Here is a 26,634-nt window from a genome sequence, read left to right on the forward strand (position 1 = left end):
GATAATTACCACCAAGTTTCTCTAAAGCTATCTAGTCACTTGCAATGAGCTGTTGCTCAACTCTTTTTCTATTACCTCAAACTCTGTTTGATTTGGGCTTCTTTCATTCCATAGTAACATGGATTTTGTTGTGTTTAGTTATTCCATGAAAATTCCTGGCAGTAAAGGTGTTAACGATGTGGTGCTGGTGGTTGTTCCAGCAAAATCCAAATGTGGTTTTGGAAGCCGATGGCAGGGATTAAATAGATGTTATTTTTCTGCTGCTAAACTTCACGACTACTGATTCTTATCTTCTCAGTAAATCTTACTTATGCTTCTGAGGAAGGTATCAGAATTGAGTGCTAAAAAGGTTTAATTGTGTTTCTTTTTATATAATTTGACATGAGTAATAAAAACAATACTGTTACATTACTGCAAGATTAAAATACCTTAATATAATTAGTCAGAGCATGCCATAAGGAATACTAGTTTTGTTCTTCATCACTATTAACATTGTTTCATTTTTTTTTTTTTTTTTAATTTATGACTGCAAACAAGCACATTAAAGGCAGGATTAAGAGAATGGAGAAAAAGGAGGGTAACAGATTTAGTTCACTGGCTTGACGCTGAAAACCCCTTTCCTCTGAGTAAAGAATTAATGCTGAGGGTGAACACATCTGTATTTTTGACTTCAGACCTGGATTGTCTGACATTAGTTGAACTCCAGATGACTTAGTACCAAAAGCAGTATAACTTGAGTCAACTCGGAGTTGAGCAGTTCATGAGTTTTACCTCTGCAGGGGAAAAAATCAAAATTGTTAGGCCAGAAGTTTCCCTTGAAGGAAAACTTCTCCTACTTTATTGAAGCATCCTGTTACGTGTAATCTGCCTTTTTGTATATCTTAGCCTGTAATGTAATGATTACAGAAAATGACTTGTCTGAATGATATAAGTTATTTTTATGTTTTGACATAATATACACAGGATGCCTGGATATTGCTGTAGTTAGGAGCTGATCCAAAAATACAAAGTTTGAATGTTTCCTTGCCATGCTTCAGATATTTTAAGTACCCTTATGCCTACAGGAACGAAGGCTGGGAAGCATGCTAGTGTGTAGCAGCTGCTGGCATCTAAATGAATGTAGTGAAAACAGATAAAAACCTCTCTATCTAAACTCTCTACCTAAAAATAGAGTCACAAAATAGAAAGGCTCCGGGACGTGTGGAGCCCATTTGAGTGGGCTTCCAGGCAAATTTCTGTTTTTGTAATCACCGTTTATATGTTGTCTTTGACTAGTTAAGAAGACAAAGTTGCCGTTCTGGAGTCGCCCGTTCCCTGTTTTTCTGCTAATCTTTGTCCTGATGCCTAGGGAAATCCCTTTCTTGTGGCAGTTTCTGTGCAGAGGAACATGGCTGCTTCATGCAGTTAATAAGCAAAGTCTGGCTGGACTTTCTGGTTCCTTTGTATGAGCACATTTAACAGGTGTGTAATGGTTTCCAGAGAGATGGGAAGAGTTCACAACAAAAATGCCAGCTCTACATCCATGCCTGCACTTCCCTGGGGGCAGTAATCTGCTCACCTGGACACCACTCAAGTTTTGCTGAGGAATCCCTTCCAAAACAACTTGTTTTGTTCCCAGTTCAGTGAAACTTCTCCCTCGGACAGAAGAAAAATGCAGACGTAATTCAGGCTTGAAATTGTGAGTTATCACAATTCTTAGTAACAAGTGTTATTTAAAATATCTTAAAGGTAGATTTAAAGGGTTCCTTCCTGGGATCCTTTCTTAACAGATTATGAAAGTGAAGTAATGAAATAGGAAAAGAGGATTTCAGATTGGGAACATTAAAAGAATAGGAATGACTGCTGTAGGAACTGTTCATGTTTATAGACTTTGTGATCAGAAGGGATGGTTACTTATATGTGCTCCCAACTTCTGCATGATGTTTTAGAATTTTATAGAGTAATTTCTGTGCAGAAGCTCATATAAGCCAGAAATAAAACTTGGCATTGAATTAGTCAACAGATTTTTTTTCAGCTTCAACCTTTGGATGTCCATAGGCCCTTTCTGTGCACAAAGTTCAGCTCTGTGATGGTTCCCAAAATTGAGTGTTCTGTCTTTTTTTAAAAATTATTTTATTTATTTCCGTCCTTCATTTCAGGGCAAGAACCACCACCACTGGAAAATATGTCTTTATTGTTGCCCCTTTTGGTGCAAATACAGAAAATGAGCATTGTACCTTTGAGCTGACCATTTAGTCGATCTGTTGTGCAAGGTTCGAGTTTTGATACCTTGGATTCATTTGGCTCTTTTCTTTCTACACCCTCCCCACTTTTAACAGTCCTTTTAAATACAGAATTAGTCTCACCATTCAGTAGCATTGTTTTTCATGTGGGCTGTGGTATGATTTGAAGTGTAGCACTCCCCTGCCATAAAGACTGCCAGCAGTGGTGGTTATTCAGATGACTTCCTTCAGGCTATTGAGATGACTTCCTATCACGCTGCCTTGTATTCCGTGGCCTCTCTTACCTGTCTGCTTATTTCTGCTGGTGCCTTGGCTAACACTTGGATGAGAAGAGAGAGGGAACATCATTTGTTCTGAATTTGTTCTATGCTTAGTACAGGACAGTTGTGGTGCCCAATAAAAAACTCTGATACTCCGATATGCTTTTGGCCAGCTGTGTGTCCTCACCCAAAACTTCAGACCACGTTGAAACGGCAATTACCAGTTCCAAAATCTTCTGTTCCAAACTGCATTAAAATCAGTGCTGGTCTTATTCAGATGAGGCAAATTCTGCATCAGTTCCCTACAGCCCCTGGCAACCCAGCTTTCCATTCACAGGCCGCACACACTTTCCTGTTGCTCCATCCAGACCTTTGACTTTGTATATTAATTTTCTCTAATGCATCAAGCACTAGCCGGAGAATTTGTGTTTTGTTTTGTTTTGTTTCTTTTTCCTTTCTTTCTGTGAGGCAATGCAGCCAGTCTGCGAACCAACACTTTTTGAGGAGCATCTTGCAAGCACAGCTCTTCTCTGTTCCAGCCCTCCCCAGGAGGTTTGTCATAAAGATTATTAAAAAAACAGTCACCAACCAACTATATAATTATCAGCTGCAGAAATCAGATTCTTGTGGAAACAAGTGAGTGTGTGACAGCCTCAGAAATGTTACTTACCGCTCTTCCTTTAAGGAAAGAGCAACCACACCTCAGAATGTGATCTGAAAGCATCATGTCATGACACTGGGCCAGCAGCAGGTTTCCATGCTTGTCACAATAGATATTTTGGCTTCTGCTATAAACAAAGTAGAAAAGTTGACTTTACAAGGTTTATGGCTACACATTTTATATGAGCTTAAACCACACACAAAAACATGTGCTCAGCAGAGCTCTGTACTGGGCTGTGAACCTCAAGTTGTGTGAATCTCTGCGTGCCTCAAGTGGGTACCTCTGTGGGGACACATTTGTAATGGGAATGGAGTAAGACTGCTAGTGCAATCCATTCGTTAACAAAAGGGCATCCTTTTGTGGGTGTCAGTCCACTAAATTCATTTGTAACTAAAACCTGATTTTTATCAGGCTTTGAAATCTCAAAGGAAGGCAAGGCAGAAATGTCGTAAATACTCTATAATAAAGTATGAGAAGCTGCAAGGTAAATTTCTAGTGCTTCTGAATCATGAACAAAATTTGAAATGGCACATTACATGCTGAACGTGGCATTTCGTAATGAGACAAACGACTCAATTATCTAATTATTAACTAATGTGCTTCAAGGAGAACCTGTAGGAGGGAATTCACTTAGCCGAAATGTGAATGGGATTGCAATGTTGTGCGTTGGGATGTGCAGCACAGAGTGTGTCGTGACAGTAATAAATGGTTTGTTGGTATGAAGTGCAGCAGCTGATAGGCAGGGTGCAGCTTGTATTTTGTTTCACTGACATTATAACCCACATTTCTGCAGCTCAGCCGAGGTCTTGTTCTTCCTCTTTTTCTTTATTTAAACTACATCTTGCTAAGAATGGAGATAAAGTGTCAGAGCTTGCTTAAAAAAAGATATCATGATGTTTTTTATTTATATAGTTTGTGACATTTGTACCAGATTAGTCCAATGTACACGATAACAGAATAATATTCCATGAGAGGCAAGTTTTGTAGGGAGAGGTAATATCTTTTATTAGATGATGAGAAACAGCCGGAAAAAAAAAAAAAAAAAAAAAACAGGCAGGCTTTCAGGCATGCAGAGCCTTCAGCAGGTTTTACAAACGGGCAGCAAATTCAAAGCAATGAGCAGGGAATGAAATAATATTCCCCGTTACTTCTTAAAGCTATTTTTTTTCTTGAGAAATACACACATTAGAATGGCTTGGTAAATTAATAGATGCCCTCCTTCCCCCTGCAGTTTTTTAAAAGTTGATTTACCTTTTCCATGCGAAGTATTATTTGTTTTTCCAAGAATTCATCTTGCCAAAAATACTGTCTGAAAGCCAAAAATATCACTTGTAAATGCTGTCCCCATTGCCTGTTAGGATTTGTATGTCTCCAGCTTTCTTTATCTTCTTCTGGCTGGGTTCCAGATGTAGAGCGTACTTGCAGTAAGACGCTATGGTCTCTCCTCTGGAGAGGGAAAGCACTTCCATCATGGCAGATACAATCCTGGGCAACTCTAACTGGAAAAAGAGATGAACACATGAGAAAACTCCACTGGTTGCTGTGACTTGCATGAAGTACTAAATCGTATTTGTATAGACGTGCACACATACTTCCTTCTACTTTCAGCATTTGGATTTTTACTACATTTTAATGTTTGTTTGTTTTTCTCTTAAAATCTCAATATGCTATCTTTAATAAGTTTGGATTTAAAATCCTTGACCATCTCTAGAGAGTAAAATTTGGACAGTGCTTTGTGCAAAGCATCGTTGTGTTTCTAGCAATTTGAGGGGAGCCTTTCTGTATGTAGAAGCTGATAAACAATGGATGGCTGCTTGGATCTGTGACTTATCTGAAACCAGAAAAAATTAAGTTGTGCTATATTAATGAGTATGAGAGAAAGCTTCTCTGCTGGGGGAGAGAGTCCAGGACTGTGAATCCAAATAGGCATGGTTTTGTTCTATAGGTGTCGGACAAGGGGAGCTCACTCGGGAGGAGAGTTTCCAGAGGGCTGTTCACAGATTTTTTAGCGTTGAAAAGGAGATTGTGGGAGAGGAGGAGTTTTAGTGATTATTAGCAGGTGGAGTTTTGCTGAAGTGGCTGCTGTGGTGATTTTAGTGGGCCATTGCTGATAGCTAGCACACCTAGAGCCTCTGAGAAGCCTCCTCCTGTACCAGGAGATGCCGATACATCAGTGGCAATTTGTGCTCGTCATTGCAAGAAGCAAGTTGTAGGACCATTCCTTCCCACCAGTTTAACATTCCCTTGTTCACTATGGGCTTTGTAAGTGCTGTTTCCTCAAGGAAAATGCCACAGACACCCACACATGGTTTCAAAGAGGAAGTTGAGATGCTTTACTGTGCTCTGCCAAGTGGCTGGTGCCAGCCTGACAGCACAGGGCTTTGCCGCCAGGATTTCACTTGCACTATGTTAGCTGACTGTCTCCTGAGCTTAGCTGTGATGGGTTTAAAAAGAGAAAAATATATCACTAAAGGTAGAAGTTTTTATAACTTCTGTTATTTGATGTTTGCATTTTTTTTGTAATGGGTTGAAGAGATTATGCTAATTGTGCCCCATTATTAATGAGCATGGCAAATGAAATTTTCTCAGTGTAGTTTCCAAATAAAGTAGCATTTCATTAATCCAAAAACTAGTTTAACAATAATACTTCTTTAAAAGCCTCCCATACCTCTCAAGACGTGCCACCATGTGCCATTTCTGCATGCAGAGGGCTTTATTGCTTCCGTGCCATTTTGTATTGCTGGAGTTGTGATGGTGCATCCATGCATTGCCATGTGCAGGTCGTGGCTGGTAACTAGAGGAATCAAACGCTCAGATATCTAAGGACATCTCATAGCTAGAAGAATTGGCAAAATCACTTTTTCAGGAAAGTACAAGTAAAAAAGTTTCCTTACGGTGATAAGAGAAACTGTGTGATCTAAATCATATTAAACCTCTGGTTCTTTGTTCTGGAAAATATTTATCAATGTAGTATTTATTACACAGTAACATTTTCAAGATTTTCTTTTCCATTCTGTTGACCTGAAATACTAAAATATTTAGTAATAGACTTTTTGCCATGTAAAAACATGTTTATTTAGTATTTCATGACATTCAAAACATGATATTTGAAAGGTGGAGACAACAAACCAATAGAAAATCCTGCAGCAGATTTTAAGAATCTGAACTATAGCTAGTACTGCAAATATATGTATTTTTAAGAACGTATTAAAAGTAAAATAAAAGTACTCAGACTAGGTTATATGCAGCAGTTTATCTTCAAGGAGTGGGCTGGCTTAAGTGCTCAAGAATGGCTTCTCTAATTCAGATATAAGAAGAAATAACAGAATTGCTCACAGCAGGGTGAAATTAAACTAAACTTTTGGTACATTTCTTGATATCCTGTGTGCATTAGGTTTTATCACCTATTCAAAAGAAAAGAGAAAAACAGTATCTAATGGTTCATTTCATTTGCCAGTCATTCAAATGATTTCCTGTTAAGGTTTTGATATTGCCCTTTGAGAGATGTTATAAGATTGAAGCCTCTGATGTGATTAGATCTTTGGAAGAATTCTGCATTTCTTCGCAGTGGATCATCCCCAGCTGACTAGCAAAATTTATATAGAAAATAGGATCCAGCTGAGCTCTGATCACTTTATCCTGTGTTATGCTTCAGTGCAAGAAAAGAACTTGTATGTCTTGTCTGAGAGAGACAGGCAGCTGAAAACACAGGAGAAATGATTTTTATATATAAATGGAGTCCCTCAGTACCTCGTTTCATCTTTTCTTGGACGAAGAGCCTTGTTACTGTTATTTGCAGCATTTTGGTTTAACTAAGTGGTCAGCTAGACAGGGATTGAAGGCATTTCCACCCCAAGGAAGTACATTGGTGCCGGTGTGTCCAAGCACGTATCTGGATATTCTGCGAATTTCAGCTTGGCTGGCCCTGGGCACAGGCTGGGAGAACAAGGTAGCACCTTTAGGGTAGGTATTCCCACAGCTTAGCTGTGAAGAAGTGGAAGTTGGTGTCTGTATTTCACAGATGCTGGGCTGAGGTCAAAGCAGTTCAATATGCTTAATGACCTTACTAAAAGGGGTTAAGCCTCAGCGATTAGCAACATCATTCTCAGCTGTGTTTCGAGGGAAGTGGGTACAGGACAAGGGCTGGGCAATCGCAGGGTTACCTCACATTACAGTATCACAGATTTCTAGGTTGGAAGAGACCTCAAGATCATCGAGTCCAACCTCTGACCTAACACTAAGTACTCCACTAAACCATATCGCTAAGCTCTACATCTAAACATCTTTTAAAGACCTCCAGGGATGGTGACTCCACCACCTCCCTGGGCAGCCCGTTCCAATGCTTAATAACCCTTTCGGTAAAGAAGTACTTCCTAACATCCAACCTAAAACTCCCCTGGCGCAACTTTCGCCCATTCCCCCTTGTCCTATCACCAGGCACGTGGGAGAACAGACCAACCCCCACCTCTCTACAGCCTCCTTTAAGGTAACTGTAGAGAGCGATAAGGTTGCCCCTGAGCCTCCTCTTCTCCAGGCTGAACAAGCCCAGCTCCCTCAGCCGCTCCTCGTAAGACTTGTTCTCCAGACCCCTCACAAGGCAGGGAGCGAGCAAGCATTAACAAGGAAACTATTTTTGCAAACTCTTTTCTTCTTCATCATTTTCCAAGAGACTTGGGGTAGGGAACGGAAAATCATCATTTTCCCTTCCCTACCCCAACTAAGAGAAACCAATGTTTAGCCAGCACAGCTGGCACAAAGCCTATGGCAGGGGTCTGGGGGTGTCTCGGTTCTGGGAACAGTTGCTTCCTAACCTGCTGTGTCCCTTCCTTATGAAGACAGACATGGCTTAGCAGTTTTATCCAAAGGTGTCAATTAATGGCAACAGCACAAAATATTGATATTCGGGGTAAAAATGCATCTTTTCCACACACACCCCAATACCCAGACTTGTTGATGCAACAGTAAGTGAACTTCAGTGTGATTTTTAAGAAATGAGAGAGCAAAAAGAACTGGAAGGTACTTAGCGGTGATGTCTGTATAGGGGCACCCTCAGCTAGGCCAAAATCTTCTAGGGCTTCCCTCCTGTTCTAGTGTAATGGAATAGAAGTGCTTTGTACAAGACTGGCCTGCTTTGTGTTTTGGGTATGCACCCCCCCAAAACAACAACAACAACAACAACAAACAAACAAAAAAAAAAACCAGTAGCTGAAGATAAAATATAATCTTATCTACCTTAAATCGCCCCTTATGTTGCACAGGGAATGGGTTCATTGGGTCTTGAATCTAAGTCTCGTAGTATCCACTTGTTCCCTCCAAAATCTTGTGTCCTATCTCCTTCTTGGGAGGGAGTAAAGAAGATGGAGCCAGACTCCTCTCATTGAGAGGACAAGAATCAATGGAAATGAACTGAAATACAGGAAATTCTTTTTAAATTTAAGAAAAAAAATCCACTGTGAGGGTGTTCAAATACAGGAAAAGGTTCCTCGGAGAGGTTGTGGAGTCTCCATCCTTGGAGATATTCAGTTCCCAACTGAACAGGACCGTGAGCAACCTGCTCTCATTCTCCCTGAGCAGCAGGTTGGACTAGGCGATCTCCAGAGGTGCCTCCCATCCTCTATCATTCTGTGATGCTGCAAAGTTATTATACACTGATATATCTGCATATTTGAGTGTAATAATGAAGCTGTGTCTGTAGTAGTAAGAGGGTAAAATTATCCCATACTTACAGTCTAAACTGAGACCAAATATATAGAGACAGAATCCGAAGAAGTTCCCAGTGACTGGTGGTGTTTCTGTTACAGTGGTTGCAAAATTTTAGCCTTGGAAGGGATTAATTCCATTATTTTGTGGCTGACATTTAAATAAGTATAATTAAGAGTGCTTGTAGTTTGTTCAAATGAATACATATAAAATATATTACTCTTACAGAACTGGCTAAAAATACCAGTACACATATGCGTGTGGTGCATACTGATGTTTGATAGATTTGGTGATGCACACAATGGATGGAGATGGTGTGACTGTAACCAGCCCAAGAATGATGCTCTGGAGTCATGACAGTTATTTGGATGAAGACATCAGCTCAGTGCTCAGCAGCAGTAAAGAAAAGAAAATCATGAGGAGAAAAGTAGAGAATAAAGCAGAGCAGATCACTGTGCAGCTGTGTACCTCTGTGGTGCTCCCAAGCCTTGAATCCCGTGTGCAGGTCTGGCCCTCTTGTTGCAAACAGGATACATTAGAACTGGACAAGCTTCAGGAAGATGTTCAAAACATGAAAAGGCTTCTAAATGGGGATCAACTCAGTATACGAGGACTTTTTAGTCTGGAAAAGAATTTGGGAAAATGTAACAGTGGAGTACCAAATCATGCTGGAAGTGGGTAGGGACTGACCACAGTTTCTGCCAGTAGCAGAACTTTTGGCCATCAAATGCAGACACTAGTTCAGAGCAAACATAAGATGAAGGCTCTTTATTCGGGAGGTGAGAAACACCTTGGGATTCCTTGACAGAGGATGGGGGAGAGACAAGGAGGTTTACATGGAGAACTGAACAAGTACTTCAGGGAGAAGTCAAAGAAGACAAAGAGAAGAGAAGACGAACCATGTAAAGCTCAGGGGATGACCTGTGGTAGAAACGGTTGGAGGCTGGGAAAGTGAAAGCAGAATGGACTTAACCCCATGCTGATTCTTCCATAGGCGAAGCATGTGAAGCAAGGTATCAGGGTAGGGGGCCCTTGATCTGAACCAATACAGCTGTTCTGATGAACTGTGCCTTTCCTCAGCTTTTTACCTGCTGCAGTGGTATCGTCATGATTGCACAGCTGGATGGTAGCTCCATTTCAGTGTTAAAATCCTGCGTAGCTTTTTGAAGCTTGGGCTTTTGCTAGTTTCTGTATCAGATTGCGAAGTACAAAGAGAGAACCAGTTGAGTCCCCCCCTGCCTGTACATAATTTTGCGAGTCTTTTTTGTGAAGGTAAGGGTATTTTAGATCAAGTGTCATGACTACCTTTAAGCCAAAAAGGGGTAGACCTGGTGCCTTACCAGTTCTTGTGGCACGTTGTGAAAGAGGAAAGTGCATCCCTAGTGAAAAGAAAGGTAGTTGAGCTTCCCTATATTGACTGCTGTGGAGTCCAAAGAGCAAAGTACAGCACTTTGTGGCTAAAGGAAGCAACTGGAGAACTAAGTGCTTACAAAATTCAGTGTAAATAACATTTCTTTCGTAGCATGTATTCATAAAGATATTTTAAGGTTACCTTTGTTATTGTTAATAAGCCGTGTTTTATGATGAAAGAAATAGTCTTCAAATATAATACATCCATGAAAAAAGAAGTCTCTTGATCAAGATACTGGTTTTTAACTTTGGAGGTCTAGCTAATCCCCAGCTGTGACAGGGAGCTTCTGTGTAACCTGCAGAAGGATTTCTGACAGCACTGAGCAGTGAGACTGCTTAAGATTGGTGTCGTGTCCACTTCTCTTCACGGGCTGGCAGTTCAGGTTAGGCATACACGGCATAGGCTAAATATGCTCCTGAGCATCTCCTCTGCTGTTGAAACAAAGCAAGTGATGCTTTTTTCTTCCCATCATTCACCTTTCAGCCTTTTGAGGTTCCTTGAACAAGAGCTGCCTTTTACTCTGTTGGCTGATACATGGGGATGCACGCACAGTAATTGTGCAGTATGTGCGATTGTAATGGAAATGAGGAAGGTCTCGTGAGAAATAAATCTGTCCAAGCTAATTTTGGCATATTAGGTGAGGCATTTTGAAGACATAAGAAAGCACCTGCAGGGAAAGGATGAGCAGATAAGCTGGAATCAGAGAGGGAGAATGATTTCCAGCTGGTAAGCACACAGCTGGAGAAAGGAGGAGCTGACTGCTTTTTTAGGAAGTAAATGCAGTTTAGGAAGGAAAGCTGAGTGTGCAGAGACTTTATTTTTCAAATAAAGGAGGACTATTCTGCAGGGCCAGAGTGACTAGAAGGTTCGCTGCTGCCCTGTGTGATGATTAGTTGATTTCCTTATTTTATTCCCTCAATTTAAATAAACTAAAATCTTGCTAAAGGTAATGTTGAATAGAGGGAGGATGTCTGTTTATTCACCTAGCTTAAAAAATAAAGAGACCACTCTCCTTTCTGTGAAAGCTCTATTTGCCTTAAATAAATATAATCTGCAAGCTTTTTTTATATAATATTCAGCTTTCTAGGTTTTCACTAGCATTTAATTTTTTGAGTAGCTCTGTAAATGGTGGGCTCTAATTAGTCTTCCAGATGACTAATCAGGAGGGAAGGAAACGGTAGTGCAGAAACAGGAGAATTAAACTGCAGGCTTAATGGAATGAGAATCACAGAAGTTTGTTGGTCAAAAAGACAGGCTTTTTGTATCAGCAAAATATGTATGTTTTAGGGAAATTCTAAGGTTTATCATGAAACCTTTTGGAACCTTTAACATTACCTCATCATTTTAATCTGATGGAAGATATCTATAGCACAGGCTTTTGACAAGAGGAGAGAAGTGACACTTCCTTTACTTGAGAAACTTTGGCTATTAGTAAGTCACAGGTCAAAGTAAAATATTGGACATTTCAGTTTTATGCCATCTTGTTGCTCAGCATGTTTTTTATAGCCCTTCACTGGCAAAGGCATCTTCCTAAATAATTTGTCTTTTTTTTTTTTCAACGCACTGAGGAAGTACTTATGACAGCGTTTCCAAATTTACAGAGCTTGGGAACAAAGCAGATTAGTGGGTCTCAAATCCTTTATAATGCTGCTAACAGTTTTCAAAAAGCTGGCTTATTTTTTTTTATTATTATTGCAAGGTGCTGAGGAGCTATCGATAACACAGCAGGTCCTCCAGACCAGTCTGCATTTTGCATAAAACCAGGCAGATGTTTTTAGGCAGAAATTATGGGGCTTACAAATGCACATCTAGTGAAGGATGAAACTGAGGTTTGTGTCTCCAATGAAAGCAGAAGTGCTATGGTTAATTACTGAAACATGATTGCAAAATATTCAAAGGTATGTGTATAGCAATATGGATAGACCTTTTAGTAGACAAATAGGCTTCTGGATCACAATGTTCTGTTCTCTATAATTGATGAGGCTATTTTGTTCTTCCATTCCCATATTGCTTTCTAATCACATTTCTGTTTATTCTTATTAACTTTGATTTTAAAGAATAATCCATAAAACCAATATTAAAAATCCTTATCCCATAAAAAGCAATTACTGTCAGTTTTTCAGTGTTCCTAATTGAGTTAATTGTATGGAATTCAACATGTTTTTTATTAGAGTTTCAGAGTGGTCTAAAGCTGCTGGGTAAAAGGTTTTCGGGATAAACAGACAGTAATATCTCAGACTTCATTTGTGTACTGCTATGGCCCCATACTTAAAGACCCATCAAACTCCAAAAGAGCAGGAATTTGATTTTTCAAGACCCTTGGCACTCAGTAGAGTGACTTTGCTATTTTTTTTTTCTGTGAAGTATTTTTTAATAAGAAAAGGAGCAAGGAAACAAGATGTGCAAGACCTGACTTTTAAAGTCAAACCCGATAAAATTGCAGTGAGTATTACTTGGCAAGTTATTTTGGCATCATCTTGTAAGTGTGAAAGGAGTTAGAGCTTCAGAGGCATGACATCTTGGAAAAACAAGGCCACTGCTCCCTGTGAGATAGTATCTACGTCTACAGAATGTAATGTCTGATATCTATGTCTACAATAGTAATGCATTTTAATTCACAGGGACCTTCCATACAAATTATTTTTCTTTGCTTTGAGAGTCTCAAATGCTAAAATATCATAACATTTCCCTTCATCTCTCTTTCCACCTCTCTAACAGGGTATGCTAGAAAAAAAGGAAACTTGATTTCATAACCAGTTTGAGTGGATTTCAGACCATGCACCCATTATTGCTCACATTTATCTGACGTTATTGTTAGCTCTCCATACTAAACATAACACCCATTCTTACTTAACAATAGCATACATCTAAATATTTAAAAGGGAAAATTTCACTTGAAATGCATTCTTCTGTCCTTGAAAATTGGTAAACTGTTATGTCAAAACATATTTTATAAAGATATTTCCGGTCTGGACGCCTACCTGGGCAACCTGCTCTAGGGAACCTGCTTTGCCGGGGGTTTGGACCCGATGATCTCGAGGTCCCTTCCAACCCCTACAGTTCTGTAGTTCTGTAATATTAGTGTGCATTTATACTGAGATTCAAGAGTTGACTTGTGAATATTTTGAGCTCAGATGGGAAAGGAGAACAAAGAGTGAAAAAGTGAAGAAGAATTATATGAGAGAAGAAGAAGAGATGTGTATCAGAAGACAGATTAAATTTCTTAAGCTCTTCATGACAAACTTTCTCTCCTTCTTTATAGTCTACAACCTTCATAGGGCATAGGATTGTGTCACTGCATCCAGTCCTAGTCATCACAGTTAACTATGCTACACATTTAGCTAAACATATATGATCCCAGTGAGGTGGCGTAAACTTAACTGAGGACTTCTTGCTAAGCAAAGATCTAGAAGAAACTGTAGACCTAAAATGAAAGCTAGAAAGAAGTGGAGACACTCAGCATATTGACAAGATAAGTCTGAGCATAAGACGGGACTATGAAACCATTCTTGATGTTCAACATTCTTGATGAGAATATTGACCCGTGGGTAGACATATGGAGGACTTGGTGAGAATGACATGTACAGTGTCACACTGAGCAGAGTGGCAAAAAAATCAATGGCATAATTGATCCCACTGTAAAAAATCACTAGAACAATAGCTATTACAGACAAACTAATGCAAAATACATCCATCGAATGAGAGGGAAGGTGATTGCAGATTTTCAGAAGTTTTTACAAACACAGTGAAGTAAATCTTAATGTTTTCTTAACAAACGAGACCAGCACCTAGCCAAAAAAAACACACCACATTTTGGGTACTAAACTGTAGGGAGTGAAAGAAAAGACTCAATTCTGGGAGATGTTCCAACATCCCAAATTATGGAAAGGAAAAATAAGAACAGGAAATGCAGCATGTCTCTCTAAAGTGATCTGAGTAACAATAAGACTGTCTGCAACTTGGTTTATTTCTCTTGATCAAATAGTGATTGCAAATAAAAGTAGTCTAAAAATGCTTTTCTTAGTTTCATCAATTTTCAGATTGTTCATTTGTTGTAGTATGGATTAGAAGAAAAGATCATCTTTAAAGTTACTTGAAAGCCTCCAGAGGTGGGGAACAAAGCCGGTAGAAGGGCAGGAAGGCATGTGCTGTGAGGAGAAGGCCAAGGAGCCTTGGGGTGCCCAGTGTGGAGAGGAGGAGGCGGTGAGGAGGCCTCACTGCACCCGGCAGCTCCCTGAGGAGGGAAGCGCTGAGGGAGGTGCTGGTTTCTGCTCCCCGGGACCGATGGTGGAACACAAGGGAATGGCACAGAGCTGCACCAGGGGAGGGTCAGCCTGGGCATGAGGGAAAATTCCTGTGCCGTGAGGGTGGTCAGACTCTAAGACAGGCTGCCTAATGAGGTGGTTGGTGCCCCGTGCCTGTCAGTGTTCAGGAGGCATTTGGACAGTGCCCTCATTAACGTGCTTTAATTTTGGTTAGCCCTAAAGTGGTCAAGCAGTTGGACTAGATGATCTTTGAAGGTCGCTTGCAACTGAACGATTCTATCTTCATTTCCACCACCACCTCCTGTGTCTGGGAACGTATCATTGTGATTTTTTATTTTGCAAATTGAAAAGCTGTCTCTTATAGAGCTTTAGGCTTCCACATATGTAGAAGCACCAAAAGTACCTATGTCTTGTCAGTAGATACCAAAGCTCTCCTCACCTTGCTGGGTAGTCCTTAAAGGTGATACTGCCATTTGCACCAGTTTGACTTCTGTACTGTACACGTGTGCAATATGAGAATATCATAGACCTGAAGGGTGAATCACATACATAAGGGTGCTGTGGGATAAATTAATCCTACAAGCTTCTGTTCAGTGTGCTATTTCTCTTGAGAGCATTTACAGGAGATGGAAGCTACATGTACTGGAGGAAGTTGTAGGATGTATGTGAGATGAGGTAGAACACTACCATATAGCGTAAATGTTGCCGTGGAAAAACGAGTAAAGTCACATGGTGGCAAGAAAACACATCTGCCTGGGAAATTTGCCATAATGAAGGGAAAAAAAAACCACACAACAAAACAACAGTTGACTTTAACTAGAACACAATCCAGTAGGGGAGCTGTTTAGGCCAGTTTCAGATGCCTTGGCTGCCTTCCCTCCACTTCTAGCCAGCCCTGTCACATTACTATTCAAAATATTTTCAGGATCGCAGCTTGTTGAATTGAAAAGTGGAATGAATCCGGCTGGCCTGGATCAAGGAGAAAGGGCAGCAGCATAGGAAAAAAAGTCAGGGAATAGACGTTGGAGGTAGACTATGGCTCTCAGCCTGGGCGCTGTCTGTCTCAGGGAGGCAACGGCACGGGACACATCTGCACCCTTGGCAAAGTGTATTTTGTCTCTCCTAAAGAGTAGTAAGCCCTTTGCAACATCTGCCAAAACGGTTTCACACACTTAAATGTAATGTGGTGTCTCCCAGTGCTTTCCACTGCTATAGCACCTGGCTATGTGCCCTGAAAAATGCATAAATCAGACACCCAGAAGACATTGTATTAATCAAATCCTTAATTGTGGTGACTTGCACCATGTTCTGAAGGTCAAAACCCTTAAGTCATAGAGGGAAGTCCTGTAGTTCAGCGTTTGCCATTGAAAACTTCCTCTCCCTCCTCCACCAGGTGTATTCAAAGGCTGTTCATAGGAAGCCTATTTATAAAGGGTACCTAGACTGGCACCAGTAACTTGACTTGTGTTGAGAAACATGAAAAATACACTAAGATTCCTGAGATGGTGGTGGTGGAAGTTAATGTGCTCGCTCTGACACACACACAGTTAGATATTTTGCAGTAGTTAAAGCTTCATGAAGTCTTTCAGTTCTTGTCCTGTGGCTTTTGAAGATCATAATGTGTAATCTGTAAGGGTGACAGGGCATGCCTGCATGCAGCACATTGCCACGTGCCAGACAATGGGAAAAAAACAAATCTCTGCATCTTCCTAAAAGTTCAAAAAGAGGTAAAAAGTAGTTTTAATGGCAAGACAATAAGCAGGATCTTCTTTGAGAAATGCCAAGTGAATTTCGTTTCCATCTTTACAGCATTGCATTTATCATTGTCCACCACGTTCAGTCTCTGTCCCAGTTAGGTACAGGGAAAGCTAACAGCTTGCATTCTGAAGATGTGGTAAGAATTTTGTAGGTACAGGTGTTTTCAAAATTGCATTTGAAGAGGTGTGGGATGAAGATACTAAGTATTAGTATCCTTGTTTCCTCACTGGTGGATCCTGGAGTTTTCTGTGGGATGTTTGCAAAACATCTTAGCCAGCTGATGAAAGACAAGATCAGACCATCAGAGATGCTTGACCTTTTGAATTTATTATGCTTTCTTCAAAGTAATGTAATTTTATGAAGTATGGGTAATTTATTTATTTTTCTTAATTTAAATGACTACATAGCAGAATTGTATCCAAATTGATGCAGTTATGATGACACGATATTACATAAAAAACTAATGTTAGGAAAACCATCATATACTAAACTGTAAGAAGTGGGAGGGTGTTTATGATTCCTTTTTGGTGCTGAGAGATTCAGCTTTGTTAATTCTCTTTCCCTTGATTTCCTTATCTGTAAACCCTTTTTAGAGGATATTTTGAGATACCTAGTGATACGGAGGAAGGAAGGACTATATTTGTTCTAAAGTTCAGTTCCCAGAATGAGAAACATACATGGAAGAGATGGCTAGTTTAGAGAAACCCATGGTACAGCTATTAAACACACCACAGGCTACAAACAGTGGCTCAGCAAAGGGGTGAAGCTTAAAACCTGCAGCTGAAGCCTTCAAGCTACAGTTACATGGTATTGCAGGAAAAGTAGGAGATGCAAAGGTGGGAAGGGTATCATCAGGGTCCAAGGTTTCTCTGTGCTGCTAGATGTCTGGTTAAATACAAGTTGCAGATGATGGAAGGAAGCAGAGTGCGTCCCATGCTATGGAGAGCTGAGGGGCATGCTGAGGGTATTTGACCTGCATAGGAAATTCCCTTCTATCCCTAAATCTAGGTATTGAGATAATTTTGAGCAGGTTCCCATATTCCAGAAATTGAGAAATTGATTCTGATAGAAACTCCTACAGATCCCACTTACACATTGCATCTTGCACAAAACAGCTGCCCCTGAACCCACTGGTCAAAGAAGCTATGTCGCAAAAAGCTTATCTATTGCAGATGACCCTACAGTGCAGTTTTTGAAATACATAGTTGTGAACAAAAAGTGATCCAGTCTTTCAGCCTTCCTTGGAAATATCAATGAGTCAGTTACCTAAGGACTTATATTGTGATTTAATTTTAATTAATTAATTTATCTTCATTTAGACTACTGTGATTCTTGAGTGCTTGGTGAATTCTTAGTTATTCCTCACGCTGTTTAGACTGAACTCTTCAAGACAGGGATGTTTTTTTCCTGTCCCTGATACCCAGAAGACCTATACACAGGCCTCAGAAATTTGTAAGCCCTACTTGAATTTGATATTAGATGAAAAAAAATGACATTTTGAAATACTTGTAAAAGGGTTTACAAGAAAGAGTGATTTCTAGTCTTAGCAGTTTTGTGTGTATGAATATATAGATTTTTTTTGTTGTAAATGTAGCTTGGCCCTTTGCTAACCAGTGCTGGACAAGAGAATTCACTGATACTACTGCTTACTTACTGGTGGCATAAACATGTACTGCAGAGTCACAGCCTGGGTTTGTTTTTGTTTTCTTTTTTTCTTTGTCCTGACAGAAAGATTTCGGGATTTACTGCTTCTACATTCAAATCAAGACACAGAGATTCTGCCCATCTTTCAGCAGAGGCGCTATCCCAAGTAAGTAAGATTGCCTTCTTGGGAGAAATAAAATCTTTATCTATTTGCAGCAAAGGAGAGTGAAGCATTTGTAGCTCTGTGCATGCTTTTGGTGTGAAGTCTTAAGGCAGAGCTGTCGAGGAGCCACACTTACACTGAGCTCTGCAGTCTTTCAGCAGTGTCAGGAAGAAGCAGACATACTTTGCAAGCCTGCCCAGCTGTCGGGGGGAGGTGGTGGCAGAGTGCAGACATTTAGCTGCCTGGATCAGAGCCTGGTGGAGCTTTGTTTCACTTGACACTGTGTGTTGACATAGGCAGATGTTTTGTCAGGCTAATCCCTTCTCTTGTCTTGTGGGATTCCATCATTTATGGTGACAGATTCCCTTGGATTTTAACAGTCTCTCCTCTGGAAGCCTACAAACACTTGAAAACATTTTTTTTTTCCTGCCATTTTTAAGGATAAACATGCAAGCAAACCAAAAGAACGGTGTTGTGTGTTTAGGAGGTCTTAGATGGCGTAATTGTAATGAGTATCATGGACTAAATTTCTTCTTTTTCTAAATTCACATGCCTGAATGAAACAAGAGATGCTGCTTGTTGTTGTGTTGGTTAAAAGAAACAGTGACTTTCAACTAAGTCTTGGAAAGAGGCAGTGAAGGGAAATGAAGAAGAGAGTCTTTTCACAGTAAATTTGGCCAGACTGAATGGTGGAAGGAAGATAGTGTGGGAGGAATAGAGGGAGTAAAAGAAATGTTTGGAGACAATCCAGCAACAACAATGAAAATCAGTGAAATTGTTTATTTTAATCATTATTGTTAACTGATTCCTGAAATGCATAAAAGGCCAGTGGAGCTATTTGTTAAATATAGCTCCTAAAATACTATAACTTCTTTTTTCTTTTAAAAGTATGCAGCAAATAAAGGAGCTGAGTGCTGAAAACCAGTTACCTCCTCACTGTAAATATTTAAAAATAAAAGCACTCAGGGATGAATCCTGATTCTGAAAATGGTGAAACTCTACCACTAACTTCAAGGGAGACAGGATTTTATCCCCCTGATTTTAGTGCTTGCATTATCTATTGTCATTCTTTTTCTGGAATACCATTCAGGTCTAATATATGTCACTCTCAGAGATACCTTAAGTTGATAGACTGCTCTGCTTGTTTTGCTAGGACTTCCATGTACTACCTTGGTCCCTCACCCTTTGGAGCATGAAACAGTTATTTTTCCACAGTTGTAAACTGCTTTGCTTGGCTTAGATGTTTTCACGTATGGTATGGGTGCTGTCAGACTGGTCTGAGAAACTGGTTTATTCTACCTGTCTGTATAAATCATTCCTAAGGTGTCTGATTTTAATTTTTTGCATATAATTTATTGCTAGCATTGCTGGCTAGTATGGTATATAGTATTATTGTTAGATCTATGGGTGAATGAGTGTCTGCTGCCATCTGCTCATGGGATGTTCCAGCTTCTTCAAGATCATACAACCAATATTGTAGTATGGAGCTGTTTGAAGTTATGGTGGCTTTGTGTCACAAAGTGATCCCTGTTTTCAGCCACATTACTTGGCAAGATTGTGATTCCTTTAATATAGAAAATCAGCCACACTTTGGCACCTAACTGAAAGAAAAGTTTGCATATAAGCAATATATAAGCAATAGATTTCTGTTTATATCATCATTAATTGGTGCAGATTTGCTTGCTTGCTACAGAAATTCATCATTTATTATAGTTTATTTACAGGCTGGTTGGAGACTATTGACGTGTCCTAATTTCCCCAGGGGTTCTGTTGTAAGCGAAATCTTTGTGTTCAGCAAGGTAGAAAAACTCTTCATCTTCATAATATATTTTGTCTTACTCCCATTTTATTTTTTCCCTCTGTATGCTCATTTTCATTAAAAGGGCAGTCAACAGAAATCAAGATAATGAACAGACTGATGTCATAAATCAGTGTTCCTTCGTTGACTTCAGCTGAGCAATAGTCGTTTGTACTACATAAGGAGCAAGGTCATTTTAACAAGACCTTGTTGTAGGGCACAAGCTGGAGTTTGTAATGCTTAAGGACTTCCTAAGAATATGGAAAGTTAAAAATAAAAGGGAAATTGTAATAATGACCTAACTGAATAGCTTAGCAGGGCTTAGTAGGTAGAAAGGGCAAAAGTTTGTACATATTTGGGAAACATATTCCTAAAGAAAGGACATGGGAAAGAAAGATAGATATTCAGCATCTCAAGATACTCAGAGTTTTAGTAATAAATGTTAAAGGCAAAATGAGCAAACTGTAATCCGTCAGTTTTTGAAAGAAGTAGAAACCTTGACGTTCTAGGCTGAATTATGTTCTTGTACATTTGTTATATTAAGATCTGATCGCCGTCCCATAGAACAGCAGCATAATTTAGGGTACATGTTTGTTCTCAGAGAAAACGTCTGTGCACTGGAATGGCTGGAAGTAGTTTCATAGAATATGCATGCATATTGTTCTGGATTTGCTGGGTAAATGTGTCAAAGAAATGCACTTTGCAATCCTTGTTGATGTGGGAAGAAATGCCAGATCTTTTGATGGTCCTTGCATTTGCCTGAGTTTATTTTCCTGTTCATGGCTTAACTAAAGAGCAGATACATGCTTTGACACATGGGGCAGGTTGTAGAGAAACCTGAGCTTACAAAGGTTCGAGCTTGTAAAGCCACTGGGAACATCACAGTGCTTCCTTGACTTATCAGTGTATGTCTCAAGTAGCGTGTCATCATGAGCACCAGCTGTCAGCGCAGCCTATGGGCTTAGATGCAGCACTACACCAGCACATCTGTATAGCACCAAAGAATCATAGAAGGTTGGAAAAGACCTCTAAGATCACCTCTTCCACCCATGCAGTCACCCTGCCCGGGAGTATGCTTCCTCTCACTTTTCATTATGAGCTTGAAGAGCAGAAGGAGCTCGGCATCACCTTGTGCTTCATTCACATGACAATGGAACTGCGTTACTGTGTTGGGGGAAATTACAATTATTGGGGAAGGGATGTGGAAGTATGTTCTCCCATAAATGCCTACAGCAGAGATCCTTACTGCAACATTCTGCACTGCACATAGTCACAGGTTACTGAACTAGGGGGACCAGTCTAATCCAGGCAAGTCTTTTCCATACCTCAAGTGACTGTCAGAGGACAAAATCAGACATCACTTGACCCCTCACCCACCTCATCAGGAAACTGCCCTATTCACAGAGAGAAATGTTTGGAAGACAAAATCTATCTCCTAACTAAAGTGCAACAATCACCGCATCCGTGAGGATTCACATTCCTGAAACTAAGAATAAACCTGCAGCTGTGGGCAGCCAAGCAGGCAGGGGCTCATAGCAGCCTCCGAATAGTACCCGCCTGGGAAGAGCCTCGGCCCTCAAACCAAATTGCAGACATGCTTGCAGCTTGTTCCTTCGTTCCCTCACCTCCATGAGCCTGCTGAAGCCCCTGAGGTGGGCCACACCAACACGATCAGGCCTGTCAGCAAATTCAGCTTGTTGCAATGAGTCTTCATTCCTGACCAGTCGCTTTGACACTGAGCATTAGGGCTCCTAAATCTCTTAAAAACACTTTAAAAATAGTGCTTAGGGCATTTCTAGGGGAGTTTTCCTCAAGTTGTTATCAAGCTTATCAAGCTTTCTTGGTTGCCTTCTTAGGCCATGAGGTTCATACCATTTGTCACATGAATCTACTCATAAAATGCCAGAACTGTTGAAGTGCTGACACATGCTACAGAGTGTTGATCCTGACAAAGACGACGTTGTTATGGTCATTAATAGGACTGTAGGGTCCTGCATGTGCCAGTGAGTTTAGTGCCATCAGCATGGGCCTAAGTTGCTGACTGGAACCAGTGTGATTTCCTCTCTGAGCTCCAGGGGAGATCGCATGGTGGCCTTGAACACTACCCCGTAGATGGGCCTGGTATGTCAGAAGGGACAAAAAAGAACAGAGTGGTAAAGGAAATGTTAAGTGTGAGAGTGAGGAATTAGTTTGGTAGGTTGAAAAAGCAGGAGAGAGGCCGACACTACATGAAACTCTGCTTGTTGCCCAGAGAAGCTGTGGATGCCCCATCCCTGGAGGTGTTCAAGGCCAGGCTGGATGAGGTCCTGGGCAACCTAATCTAGTGGCTGGCATCCCTGCCCGTAGGAGGGGTTTGGAAGTGGATGATCTTCAAGGTCCCTTCCAACCCAAACCATTCTGTGATTCTGTGATTCTGAGATTCTGTGATTCTACGATTGTGAGGAATGGGCCAGAAATGCTGTTGGTGTTACAGCTTTTTAGCAAGTTTCTCAGTATGCAAGAAAGTTGAGAGTGCAGCTGCACTTTGTACTTTCAAGATACTACTGAAATCCTCAAGTATGTGTGTGTTTTTTTTAGAGGGATTATTTGCCTTTTTTTTTTTTCCCTTCAGAAATATTTGCAGTCTTCATTCTTATCTTCTGTCGGCTTGGTGGAAAAGTTCTTGGATGATTCACAGATTTTAAGAACAGACGGAACTGTTATATTCTAGCTAATTTGAGTTCCCTTCTTAACATAAACCATAGAGCATTACCCTATAATCCCTGCAGCAAGCTTCTGGTTCAACCAGAGCATAAATTTAGAAAGACATCCAATCTTTAAATTGAGACGTTAAAAACTAGAAAATTTGCAAACCTCTAGATCTGCTTGCTTCGATTATTAATTATTTGATGTATGTATAGAATGAATTTCCTTAGCTTCAGTTTCCAATCTCTGTTACTTCATTCTACCATTTTCTGCTAAACAAGGGAGTTCTATACCATCTGAAATGACACCTCCATTAAAATGGTTAGAGGTTATTCAAAAACGTACCTTTCTGTCAGACATATTAAATAGATAAAACATTATTACAGGGCAGGATTTACTTAAAAGGTCTCTAATAATTTGTGTTCTCTTTTTAAAGCTTGTAGATTCTCTCTCTCTCTCAACATGGAGAGGGATTAAGAAAGTATTTTGGTAACTGTTTCCGTAATGTTTGTATACAGAAATAGCAGCACTTCTTTGTAGTCAGAGAGACTATGTAAGTTTAATATTATTATTTATATTTAAATGGAATGACAAGGTGTTCAACTTTGGTGAAAAAAATGAACTTAGAATGTAGCAGGTGTAATAGAGTCTTCCAAATACATTTGCTTTCCATCTGTCATAAGCTTACAAACCTTTCTTTGGCATATATTCTTGGTAAATTAAAGTAGACTTTGTGTGTGTGTAGCAAACTGCTGGTCATTTTCATGTCACAAAGCCCAGAAAATCCAGGATCCTTGTTTCTATATATGTGTCTGCTTAAATATATATTTTGAAGGTCATCTTTGAAAAGCTGCTGAAATTTTTAGCTCAAACAGAGCCAAATCATGTTATTCAATTCTCGTCATGGAGTAGTCTAGACAAATAGGCGGCAGAAAGTTAGTGCCCTAAACTGTTGTGCCATCTGGTCCCCAATTGCTACTCATTTTAATGATAATGGATCTATGATGGATCCACGCCAATTTACTACAGCTGGAGAGCCAAGCCAAGAAGCTTATGATACTTCATAAATAATACCCCAGGAATAAATCTTGTATCTTATTTGTAACTGTCTTAAGAGTGGTTTTCCTTTTAGAGAGAAAAGTAATTTGTGTCTAACCAGAAAAAGCAGTGGGTTCTGGCATGCAGCTCCTGGAAGTTACGATGCACAGGCGTATCACATCCATGGAGATTCCCTCTGCAGCCCAGATTTAAGCATGCACAGGAGTAGCTAGCAGGATCATGGCATAGAAACCCAGTTTAGTTCACAGTAGTAGCAAAGGCAGAGTCTTCCTTGACATTCAGCAAGAGGAAGAATCATAACCTATGCATTTGTCACACGGTCTTCATTGTAAAGGCAGGCAAAGAGGTTTATAATTTTAAAAAGAGGGGAAGAACTTTAACGGAGTCTTCTTCTATAAAAGTCTTTCTTTGAAGCGCTTTACAAAAGATGCTCTCTATTGTTACAGAAGGGAAACTGAGGCAAGGTAACAACTGATGTGTGTTACCAGTGTCACCCAGGACCAACTCTCCTGGGGATGAGACCAGAATTAGAAATCAGGTCTTCTACAGTCTTTTCAGTTTTGTGCAATTGGTTCTTTCATCTAAAATAACATCCATCCTGTTTTCCACTGCAAAAACATGTGGCCTGCCCACATTGCCGAAATCAAATGGGAAGGTGCCAAGCAAAGGAGCCGTTTGCCCACACAAGCACTTCAGTGCTTTGTGTACTATTGTCCATTAAGCATGAAAATTACTGTTTTTGAAGTGCTCCAAGATTCGTTTCAAAATGCAGCACAGACCTCAGAAAAGGTGATTCTTGGGGAACTCAGAGCATTTTCATTACTAGCTAAAAAAAGAGATTCTTGATTCAGGAATCTGCAGTGGCGTTTAAAAGAAACTCAAGTTGTTTATAGAGAGAAATGTTTTGGGATGATTTTAATGTTTTGTGGTTTTTTTTTCTTTTATTTTACTTTTCATCAATTTTTTTTTAAATATGACTTGCAGTGGTAAGTTATCCTGTAGAGTTTGCAATATAGTACAGGGTTGAGCTGCATGACAATAAAGCATTCAGTATAGGAAAAGGGCGTTTTCCTGTCATTTGGAATTTTTACCAAATGGCAAGAACAACAATGGCAGTAGAGTAAAGGCTGGTAGCTTTTTATAAAAACAACAATCATGTGATAGGGCTAATCATATCAATAAAAACACAAGTATTGGCTCTGGATTTTGGTTAAACCATTAAGAAGATAGAAAGAAAGAGTACAGTAATTCATTCTGTACACTGCATTTTTGGGCTCTGATCCTACAAAGACTTGTGTGGATATATCCACATAATATCAAGCAAGGCCAACTCAGTATCTTGAAATATTTAGAACGGCACATTAAACTCAAATGTGGGTCATAAATTCCTTGAGACAGAGGCTGTATTTGTTTATGGTACCAGTACAATGCCCCAGTAACTTCTAGTGCAAAATAAAGACACTTTTGTTCTGTTTCCAAAGGCCTTGAGTTCAAGTACTGGCAATGTGGAGTGAATGGGTCCCCTTAAAGTCGAGGGGAATTTTGCTGCTAGCTTCAGCAGAGCTCAGACTTCACCTGAAATTGAAGAAACTTTGAAGAAACAAGTACAAATCTTTCAGATGTAGAGAGATGTGGGCAAAACCCCGTGTCTTCTGGGAGTTTTCTGCAGGAACTTACATGCAAAATTGAAGCTCTGTGTGCAGATATATTCTCTTTTAAGCACCAAGCAATCTACAATTCAAGTTCAACTTAGCTCTGTTTATCATAGCATAGCTGTGGCTCATTAGCAGTCATGAACTGTTTTATGCAAAACATTGCAGTGCTCCCAATTGAGAAGGGGAAAGGGCTGGCTGAAAATAAAAGATTCCTAAACCTTTCAAAATATTTAGGAGGTGAAATCATTACTTTGTTCAAAGTGAATGGTATAAGACAGAACATTGCAGCTGGTTTTCATTTTGCTATTTGGGAGCCTGAGCACGGTTCTTGATAAAGCCTGTTGATTTAATTAATATATACCTGCCTACTACTGAGCAGCAACGTGAGACTGTGGGGAATTATCTGTCACCAGATGTCTCAAAGGATGTTTTTTTTTAAACAGCTCGAACAGAAGTTATAGTAATTTGATGCAGAAATTATTAGAGATGTTCTTTGATTCATTATGCAAGAGAGAGTTACAATGATCCCTTCTGGCCTTATATCTAGTTTTATCGTAGTTTTAAAAATAATGGCTTATAATAGTTGAAAAAATAGTTTCACAATTACCATAGTTACAGAAATCCAAGCACCAGGCTCTTCAGAGCGAAAATAAAGTGCTAACAAATCATGGTTGTTGACGATAGTGACTTCCTCCTTAAGTCTATGAACAAAAGGGAACTGCTTCATTCATTCAATCCTACACACCTACCTGCACATTAGCAATTTAATTTTTGGCCCCAGGCTTTCATTGGGAGACCCCTGAAACTGTTTTTTGTCACAGAACCTGTCAATGGAGCCAGCATCTTTTGTTGGTGTTTTGTTAGTAAGTCCTGCTGAAAAAGAGAAAAAAAAAGATGTGAATTACAGGTATAACAAAGGGGACAATGGACAATATTGTGCTCCTAAACATGTGGAAGAAATTGGGAGGGAAAAAGGAGTTGCCTAGCATGTCTTCCTTTATATTTCATATAAGACATAAACAAAAACTGTATTTCTTGGTCTCTAAGGAGGGCAGAAATCTAGCAACACTCATTGCTGTTCTGGCTCTCGCCCAAACAAGGTTTGAAGAAGGAGGAAAGCTGTTAGATCAGCATCTCAGCTGTATTTCCTCAAGACATTAATACCTCAGAAAGCAGCACACACTAGGGCTGCCCCTGGGGTAGCAGAGCAAGTATAAGCTCTGTGTAAGAGGAGAGAGGAGCACAAACCTTCAAGCCAAAGGAGGCAGGTCTCGTTTTGCATAAAACAGGCAACGATGATCTCTTCTTTTTAGGTTAGAATTGAGGAGACATTTCTTCTCAGAAAGAGCAGTC

General features: G+C 39.9%; 1 protein-coding gene across 7 annotated transcripts in view; it reads left to right on the forward strand.

Moving 5' to 3' along the window:
• The window catches only part of NOX4 (NADPH oxidase 4), a 123,054-nt gene that overhangs the window by 57,530 nt on the left and 38,890 nt on the right, over positions 1-26,634 (forward strand). For all 7 annotated transcript variants that reach the window (XM_083824044.1, XM_083824043.1, XM_083824040.1 and 4 more), the window contains one exon: positions 18,006-18,087. In XM_083824044.1, the coding sequence (XP_083680170.1) occupies positions 18,006-18,087 (82 nt within the window). The remainder of the gene's footprint in view (positions 1-18,005; positions 18,088-26,634) is intronic.

The sequence above is a fragment of the Anser anser genome (assembly GCF_964211835.1).
Source record: "Anser anser genome assembly, chromosome: 1".
In the NCBI taxonomy this organism is placed as follows: domain Eukaryota; kingdom Metazoa; phylum Chordata; class Aves; order Anseriformes; family Anatidae; genus Anser; species Anser anser.